We start from the raw sequence: 9,804 nt of genomic DNA, 5'->3' as shown, positions 1-9,804 counted from the left end.
CCACTTAGAAAGCAGCTTTCTTAAGCTTTGGGTACCAGTTTCAAAGTTGTGACTTCCATTCCAGACTATGCTTTTTAAAGTATTTTGAATCGGTCATACAGTTGTTTTGTGTTAAACTTTAGAAGTTGCATGATTAGAAAACATATTCCACCAACAATGTAACATAACAATATGAATATTTATTTAATATTTTTTTATTACGTGTTTGAATCCTTATCTATCGTGTAGTTGTCCGATTTTCGATAACGAACGTTGATACTACTAAATTTCGTTTATCCGACATACTCGTTAATCCGACATAATCATATGCAACCATCGATGTCTGATTAACGGGACTTGACTGTACAGAAAAAGTGAATATGATATGTTAGTACATAGATGATACATCATAATTTAATGAGAAAGTTTTGTTTTGATTCATAACTTTGACGTAGATATCTTCATAGGTTTCTGAGTAACACCACACAGCTAAAAGAATCACACTTTAGGCAGACAAACATGTATTTTGGTATTATAAAAATGAAATATGGGAAAATGGTATTCATCTTCAACCCCTTGGTTATGAGGAGGGTATACACGTAACCATTTCAGATTTAGACCATTGAAAATTTAACCATGGTTGTTGTAAACTTAATGAATGACAATTTATTATGCATTCGTTCCTCTCACATATTAACACAGGACAGTTATATTGTTATTAAATAACTATATTTGCATGAAAATATACATTCGATGTATGTGACGTCTATCTCAACATTTCCAAGTGTACCTTGTCAGTGAGGAGCCATGTCTATCTCGACCTTAACGATGTATATCGACATTGACGGGCTATGTGTATATTGACACTGGATCGCCTCCGTGGTCTAGTGGTAGGGCGTCCGCCCGGAGAGCGGAAGGTCCGGGGTTCGGTGCCCGGCCGCGTCGTACCAAAAGACGTTCAAAGATGGTACTTGTTGTTACCCTTTAGCATTAAGGGGCTAAAAGAATAACTGGTCGGCTCGGAGTCAGTATACTGTGTCTGAGTGGGGTATTCATGTTAAACTGCGGCATGGTATCTCAGTGTGCTAGCACTATAAATCGGCATCAGTCCGGACTAGTACAAGCAGCCACACACACAACGTCGCTATATAAGTGCAATAATCTTGGACACGACGTTAAACCCCATTTCACCTGACATCACCTCATGTATATTGACATTGACAGGATCTCTATACACATCGAAATTAACATTTTGTATGTGTTTCGACATCGACATCCAACGTTAACGTGCCGGTGACGTAACGGTCTCAAACAAGGACGTTCTAAAGCGTGTGTGTCCACATTTGGCCTAAAAATCTGTACGAGACCTCTTTTCATCGAACTAAGAAGCCTGCGAGTGGACAGCCAATTCTTCCTGAAGAGCTAGCGTAAATACTGTGTATTTTGAGGCCCTGTTTGACGTTGGCGTAAACGTGTACCTAACTGAATAATGGCGCCCGATGCTTGGACAACTCGAGAACGTACACCTGTTGAGATGCCCTGGATATGAAGAAGGCACATCCTCCAACGAATCTGTCGATACACACAGTTCTGCTCATCTCTCCTTAAAAGAAGAGGGGCGGTCGGGTAGCCTAGTGGTTAAAGCGTTCGCTCGTCACGCCGAAGACCCGGGTTCGATTCCCGACATTGGTACATTGTGTAAAGCCCATTTCTGGTGTCCCCCGCCGTGATATTGCTGGAATATTGCTAAAAGCGGCGTAAAACCATACTCACTCACCCACTTAAAAGAAGAAAACCCTGTCACTTAACCAAACCTTAGGTAAACTATTTTGAAGCCACTGATGAAGAGAACACTGCAACCGTTGAAGTCGATAACGCAGGGCCTTCTTACTCGGATTCCTGCAGCTTGTAAACGGTTTCAAATAAACGGTCGGATCAGATATAGGACGTAAACAATATTTTTTGGTACGATGCAGTGTGTCGTGTTTCGAAGGGGAAGGAGCCGGGTGTGACGACGCTGGGCTGCTGTGGTGATACAGGACCTCTAGTGTTGCCATGTTGCCGACATCGCGCGCAAAAGCCAGGAACCTGTCCTTTGGGCCTGTCCTCATTTCGCCTACACCTCATTTCGCCTACACCTCATTTCGCCTACACCCTTATCAAAACAAATTTACAGCTGACTGCACATAAGTCAAGTGCTGTTTTACCTCTAAAATAATGAACTGACCCAAAAGAAGGTTAAACAGACAAGACAATCTTGAAGCTTCATACATTGTTTAATAGCTGATATTTACATTATGCAGTAATAATAATAATGACTCATGATTACTGTAGCTTTAGTACATATCCAACGGCATCAAGAAATTGCATTACAGTTAAACAGACAAGACAATCTTGAAGCTTCATACATTGTTTAATAGCTGATATTTACATTATGCAGTAATAATAATAATGACTCATGATTACTGTAGCTTTAGTACATATCCGACGGCATCAAGAAATTGCATTACAGTTTTTCTTCCACTAAGAAGCTGTGTCTTTAGTCTTTCAATTCTTTCGTCCCTTTGTCTGTCAACACGAGCTCGGGGTCTGCATGATCCTCCAAGATCAATTTGTTTCCTGGAGCGTCTGTCTGCCTTTTCAATCTTCTTGATCTCCTTCAAGAACTGATAGATGTTAGGGTGAGATCGGGGCATTCTCTTTTTCAGTCCACAGTGGAACCCTTCCAGATGGTTGTTGGATCGGGGACCGGTGTTGTCGTGCTGGTTCCAAATATGGCAGCTAATTGCGCCTTGCCGCTAATGCTTATGATTCTACAGGCATTAGCCTGTTTCCCAAGAAAACAAATCATGGACGCGTCAAAGGCCACCGATGTTAACCCCATCAAAAGCAATAAAACCGTTTTTATTAAAATCAATATGAGGATCTCCGGTTATAAAATATCCGAAGGGTGTAAAGTTGTGAGTGAGTGAGTTGGGTTTAACGCCGCTTTTAACAGTATTCCAGTTATATCACGGCGTGTCAGCTTAATGTGGGAGCAAAACCCAATGCGATGCAGGTCTCAGACGTTTACCACTTCGGTGAAACCCATGAGCACGGGTATGGTGCTGACAAACCTAGAAACATAATCGGGGCGAACCGGGATTCGAACCCACAATCATAGGTTCTGGCGTGCCCAAGGGACGCAACTCTGCACAGCGAATCGCGGCGCCTTAGACGACTGGGCCACCCGTGCCCCCTGTCAAGTTGTGAGACTGGGTGATATGGTATTCACCTGAAAACTGTCATCAATTTCCTCTTTTTGAAATTTCAGCTTATCTTTATTTATGACCGAGTTTGCAACAGTAAAACAGTTTTACATGTCAGCTATCTGAAATACATTATTAAAATTCGCCCAACCGACTTTCAGCTGATATTCTTGTACCACTTTGCCACTGCATCAGTTTTACTACTTATCGACTTTGTTTTTTCCAGAGCCTATCCCATATTGTGCTTCAAGTCGCCTTGGGATTTCCTTAATCTGTTTCCTGGGATTTGTCAACATGTACACTGTGAGATTTACCATTGTACCAGGCAGCTGTGATGTCATAAATACCACAGACTCGACCAACCAATCAGCTGTACGAAATGGGATGACAAGTTGCCTCGGATCGCACATATGCAAGGTAAACTGGGGGTGGGGGTGGGGGTGGGGGTGGTGGTGGGGGTGGGGTTGGAGAAACTATACCGTGTTTGCTTTTTATGTAATTGAAATTGAAAAACAACTGTTGTTAAATTTGATTATGTCTTTTTAACGATCACTCATTCCTGCTACAAATTGTAAAAAGTAATCTGTGGCTGGGTAATTTTGTGTAAAATAAATTGGTTTAGTGACAACTTGGGTAAGAAATCAATTTACAACTACATGACCCCCCACCTTTTTATGAAATATTTAAAATTTGTCCCAAAAAGAAGGCAGATTTAATTTAATAATTTAATAAAGATAATTTAATTTAATTTCAAAGATAAGATGTTTAACATAATTACCATCAACAGTTGTGTATTATGCGAAATTTTGATTTTGAATGTTTGGAAGTTTTAAATCAAATAAAAGCCATATAGAAGTATCCATGAGTGCTGACTAAGCACAAGTGCAATTCATGGATATACTAACATAGTTACACTTGAGATCAAACATGATCAAACCAACTGAGAGGCATTGTTTCTTTTTTCCCCATGTTTATATGACATTAGTACAAAACGTGTGTGTATGTGTGAGCATGCATGCGAATGTAACCCTGATATTGGTGGTAACGTATATTTGCTTCTCGCTGGAATAACCGCGTGGGCAGTCCGAGGCAGAATAGATACCGAGCACACAATTCTCGTCGTAAAGGCAGACTAAAAGAAGGAACGGGTAGGTATAATGAGTGATGAGTGCCACAGTGTGTCACCCTGTCCTTCACGGCGTTCCCAGAGCAACTACAGGTTTGCCTGATCGGGGGAAGCAGGCTCAAATCAATTCCTTACAAATATTCGCTCTTGAATGATTTGAGCCTTGGCTGGAGTGTTTTGAGTCTAGGCTCAGGTCACTCCCCTCTACCAGGCCGAAAACACTCACTCCAGACTCAGATCACTACCCTCTACTAGGCCGAAAACACTCACTCCAGACTCAGGTCTCTCCCCTCTACCAGGCCGAAAACACTCACTCCAGGCTCAGGTCACTCCCCTCTACAAGGCCCATAACACTCACTCCAGGCTCAGATCACTCCCCTCCACTAGGCCGAAAACACTCACTCCAAGCTCAGGTCACTCCCCTCTACCAGGCCGAAAACACTCACTCCAGGCTCAGATCACTCCCCTCCACTAGGCCGAAAACACTCACTCCCGGCTCAGAGCACTCCCCTCCACTAGGCCGAATACACTCATTCCAGGCTCAGATCAATTCCCCTCTACCAGGCCGAAAACACTCACTCCAGGCTCAGAGCACTCCCCTCCACTAGGCCGAAAACACTCACTCCAGGCTCAGATCACCCCCCTCTACAAGACCCAAAACACTCACTCCAAGTTCAGATCACTCCCCTAGGCCCATAACACTCACTCCAGCTCAGGTCTCTCCCCTCTACCAGGCCCAAAACACTCACTCCAGGCTCAGATCAATCTCCTCTACCAGGCCCATAACACTCACTCCAGCTCAGGTCTCTCCCCTCCACCAGGCCCATAACACTCACTTCAGGCTCAGATCTCTTCCCCTCTACCAGGCTTAAAACACTCACTCAGTGAACTGAGCCTGGGGTGATGGTATTACTAGTATATTGACAGAACAGGAAACCTACATGCCAGATCATTTCATAGATACTTTTACTGAGACCTTGAAAGATCCGCCCATTCAAAATTGGCATTTTTCTCTGTCACTATCCAGTAAACCATCAAGTTTTTCCCTCCAAAAACAGTTTCTGTAGAAAGCAATATTTAGTTAATGTAACGCTAAACCATTTCAAATAACACTTGCAAGATTCAGATGGATCTCACGCGAACTCTTTATCGAAACGGGAAGATATGGAGATATTAAGAGAACACAAAATTTGTCATTTTTTGTATTTTAAAACTGTAGACAATGAATATCCTTTGTTATGAATAAAACCCCTAAAGATACCATATATACATAGCATTAAGCATTTACTACCAATTTCCTCTAATAATGTAGTGTTACCTTTGGTCTCATTAGCATACAATGTATATGATTTATAATGAAATAGTATGGCAACAATTAATACAATCAACAATGGACATTTGAAATAGTATTGTGGGGTGATTGGGGCCTACGAGAGTAGAGTGCTCTGAGCCAGGCCACTCAGGGAGTGATTTCAGCCTTGGCCCAAGTTACTCGAGTGATTTGAGCCGGGTATTGAGTTGAGCCTCCTACACCAAGATTGATTGAGTGAGTGAGTATGGTTTTACGCCGCTTTTAGCAATATTCCAGCAATATCACGGCGGGGGACACCAGAAATGGGCTTCACACATTGTACCCATGTCGGGAATCGAACCCAGGTCTTCGGCGTGACGAGCGAACGCTTTAACCACTAGGCTACCCGACCGCCCCTACACCAAGATTGTGTGATCTGGTATTGCTGATATTGCTAGCTACAGTGTACAACAACATTCACTCATACCTGTTCCAATGTTATATTTGGGAGAACTCTTTCTTGGTGAAGTACAAATTCTAGTACCTTTTTGTGCTGGCAATTAGATGCCTCACTCTGTCAGTGTGGGTTCGAATCCCGGATGTGATTCAACCCCAAAAAGTACTTGAGTCTGTACATTACTAAGAAAGTGTTATCCCAGATATGACATTTGTTATATTTGACCACTTTCGCAATGGCATTGTGTATTCATAGCTTTCAGCCAGGGGAGCCATGCTAATTTACATATGTCAGTGGGGAATGACGCGGCCGGGGATCGAACCCCGGACCTTCCGCTCTCCGGGCGGACGCTCTACCACAAGACCACGGAGGCGGCAGTACTTTACTGAGAAAGTGTTATCCCAAATATAATATTTGCTACATTTGACCAATTTCTAAATGGCTTTGTGTGTTCATTGTTCCACCCTTCCGTTGAATGTGGAAGTGAACGAGACCCCATGTTAAGATCATCAAACAGTGTTATGGCGGGAGCGATCAACAAGGTGGTACTTGTGTCGAAATATCTTTTATGTCAGACATAAGAACATTACAAGAGGCTTGATAATAATTGTGACCAGTTTGATATGATGAGGTGTGATCACCGTATGCTCCTATCCTTTTTTGAAAGTTCTGATGACAGCCTTCTAAATTCACGCACAATACAATTACTAAATTGTGATGAGTACAAGTAACTATCCAATGATGGTAGTCCATGTTATTCCATTTGAGGACTTTAGTTCAGAGCCAGTTCTCAATACTTTGATTTTGCTACAAATGAACTTTATTTAGAACTGACAGGAAAAGAAAACAGATTAAATAGTTTTGTCTCGTTCGGTCAGGACTAGCTACAAACTCTGAGGACTTCTGAAACAAGGTCTGCACTGATCCACTGGACTTGTCTTAACAAAGACGGATTTCCAAGGCTGTCTGGACTTTGAATTAGTACCCGGTAACAGGTTCCCAGATATGAAGTCAGTACCCTGTGTCACTTGTGACATGGGTGAACAGGTACTCTCATTGCGGCGTAATAATACCGAGTCACCGTTCTAATAACGTGAATTCATTATGCTTTGTACACAGTATGGGGAAGAAGCCCGACGATTGCTGGCCAGCTCTCTACTCTGGGGTGACGTCATCAGTCAACTGCCCACTGGCGTGCTTGCGTGGAAGTTTGGCGGAAAGATCGTATTGTGCACGTGCATGTTTATTTCAGCGCTTACCACGCTTCTGACACCGTTAGCGTTTGAGACAAACAAGGAACTGGCCGTAACGTCTAGGTTCATATTTGGCCTGAGTCAGGTGAGCTTTGGCTAGCTTGCATGTTTGAATGCGTGTGTGTATGCGTGTGTGTATGCGTGTGTGAGTGCGTGCATGTCCCCAGCAATAGTTTGTCTTTTGTCATGCCACATATAATTATACAAACACAAGTCTCGCATATGTTTATCTGGAAATATTTGTGGCAAGTGTACGATTAAACACAGCTTCTGTGGTTGTCTATCGCTTTGTATTATACATAGTGTGCCTTGAATGGCCTTGAATAACAAGGACCTGATATATACGATTACAGGGAGCCACATGGCCAGCTGTACAGACACTCCTGGCGAGATGGTCACCTCCTCAAGAATCTGGTAGACTTGCAGGACTGGCTTACAGTGGTGAGTAGGTGCATGTACACAGACAGTGATGGCAAGATGGTCACCTCCTTAAGAATCTAGTAAACTTGCAGGACTGGCTTAGTGGTGAGTAGGTGCATGTACATGTACACAGACAGTGATGGCAAGATGGTCGCCTCCTCAAGAATCTGGTAGACTTACAGGACTGGCTTACAGTGGTGAGTAGGTGCATGTACACAGGCAGTGATGGCAAGATGGTCACCTCCTCAAGAATCTGGTAGACTTGCAGGACTGGCTTACAGTGGTGAGTAGGTGCATGTACACAGGCAGTGATGGCAAGATGGTCGCCTCCTTAAGAATCTGGTAGACTTGCAGGACTGGCTTACAGTGGTGAGTAGGTGCATGTACACAGGTAGTGATGGCAAGATGGTCGCCTCCTTAAGAATCTAGTAAACTTGCAGGACTGGCTTAGTGGTGAGTAGGTGCATGTACACAGACAGTGATGGCAAGATGGTCGCCTCCTTAAGAATCCAATAGACTTGCAGGACTGGCTTACAGTGGTGAGTAGGTGCATGTACACAGACAGTGATGGCAAGATGGTCGCCTCCTTAAGAATCTAGTAGACTTGCAGGACTGGCTTACAGTGGTGAGTAGGTGCATGTACACAGACAGTGATGGCAAGATGGTCACCTCCTCAAGAATCTGGTAGACTTGCAGGACTGGCTTACACTGGTGAGTAGGTGCATGTACATGTACACAGACAGTGGTGGCAAGATGGTCGCCTCCTTAAGAATCTAGTAAACTTGCAGGACTGGCTTACAGTGGTGAGTAGGTGCATGTACACAGGCAGTGATGGCAAGATGGTCGCCTCCTTAAGAATCCAATAGACTTGCAGGACTGGCTTACAGTGGTGAGTAGGTGCATGTACACAGACAGTGATGGCAATATGGTCACCTCCTTAAGAATCTAGTAAACTTGCAGGACTGGCTTAGTGGTGAGTAGGTGCATGTACACAGACAGTGATGGCAAGATGGTCGCCTCCTTAAGAATCCAATAGACTTGCAGGACTGGCTTACAGTGGTGAGTAGGTGCATGTACACAGACAGTGATGGCAAGATGGTCGCCTCCTTAAGAATCTGGTAGACTTGCAGGACTGGCTTACAGTGGTGAGTAGGTGCATGTACACAGGCAGTGATGGCAAGATGGTCGCCTCCTTAAGAATCCAATAGACTTGCAGGACTGGCTTACAGTGGTGAGTAGGTGCATGTACACAGACAGTGATGGCAAGATGGTCGCCTCCTTAAGAATCTGGTAGACTTGCAGGACTGGCTTACAGTGGTGAGTAGGTGCATGTACACAGACAGTGATGGCAAGATGGTCGCCTCCTTAAGAATCCAATAGACTTGCAGGACTGGCTTACAGTGGTGAGTAGGTGCATGTACACAGACAGTGATGGCAAGATGGTCGCCTCCTTAAGAATCCAATAGACTTGCAGGACTGGCTTACAGTGGTGAGTAGGTGCATGTACACAGACAGTGATGGCAAGATGGTCGCCTCCTTAAGAATCCAATAGACTTACAGGACTGGCTTACAGTGGTGAGTAGGTGCATGTACACAGGCAGTGATGGCAAGATGGTCGCCTCCTTAAGAATCCAATAGACTTGCAGGACTGGCTTACAGTGGTGAGTAGGTGCATGTACACAGGCAGTGATGGCAAGATGGTCGCCTCCTCAAGAATCTGGTAGACTTGCAGGACTGGCTTACAGTGGTGAGTAGGTGCATGTACACAGACAGTGATGGCAAGATGGTCGCCTCCTTAAGAATCCAATAGTCTTGCAGGACTGGCTTACAGTGGTGAGTAGGTGCATGTACACAGACAGTGATGGCAAGATGGTCGCCTCCTTAAGAATCCAATAGACTTGCAGGACTGGCTTACAGTGGTGAGTAGGTGCATGTACACAGACAGTGATGGCAAGATGGTCGCCTCCTTAAGAATCCAATAGACTTGCAGGACTGGCTTACAGTGGTGAGTAGGTGCATGTACACAGACA

At 44.1% G+C, this 9,804-nt stretch overlaps 1 protein-coding gene across 1 annotated transcript; it reads left to right on the top strand.

The window, feature by feature from the left end:
- The first annotated feature begins 3,494 nt into the window (after window positions 1-3,494).
- LOC124111749 (sodium-dependent phosphate transport protein 3-like) lies at window positions 3,495-7,824 on the top strand. Its single transcript, XM_046471551.2, has 3 exons — window positions 3,495-3,644; window positions 7,221-7,439; window positions 7,708-7,824. The coding sequence occupies exons 1-3, from the start codon at window positions 3,522-3,524 to the stop codon at window positions 7,801-7,803; spliced, it is 438 nt and encodes a 145-aa protein (XP_046327507.2). The 5' UTR covers window positions 3,495-3,521; the 3' UTR covers window positions 7,804-7,824.
- Window positions 7,825-9,804: the final 1,980 nt, after the last annotated feature.

This window comes from Haliotis rufescens, unplaced genomic scaffold, assembly GCF_023055435.1.
Source record: "Haliotis rufescens isolate VD_foot unplaced genomic scaffold, xgHalRufe1.0.p SCAF_12, whole genome shotgun sequence".
NCBI classification, from domain to species: domain Eukaryota; kingdom Metazoa; phylum Mollusca; class Gastropoda; order Lepetellida; family Haliotidae; genus Haliotis; species Haliotis rufescens.
The sequence above is the reverse complement of the archived record's forward strand: the minus strand, read 5'-3'. Positions and strand labels throughout refer to the sequence as shown.

Excerpts from the sequence above, each read along its gene's own strand:
- LOC124111749 (XM_046471551.2), top strand. The coding sequence starts at position 3,522 with ATGTACACTGTGAGATTTACCATTGTACCAGGCAGCTGTGATGTCATA. Across the intron at positions 3,645-7,220 it reads TCGGATCGCACATATGCAAG|TATGGGGAAGAAGCCCGACG; the intron begins GTAAACTGGGGG and ends CTTTGTACACAG. Across the intron at positions 7,440-7,707 it reads TCATATTTGGCCTGAGTCAG|GGAGCCACATGGCCAGCTGT; the intron begins GTGAGCTTTGGC and ends ATACGATTACAG.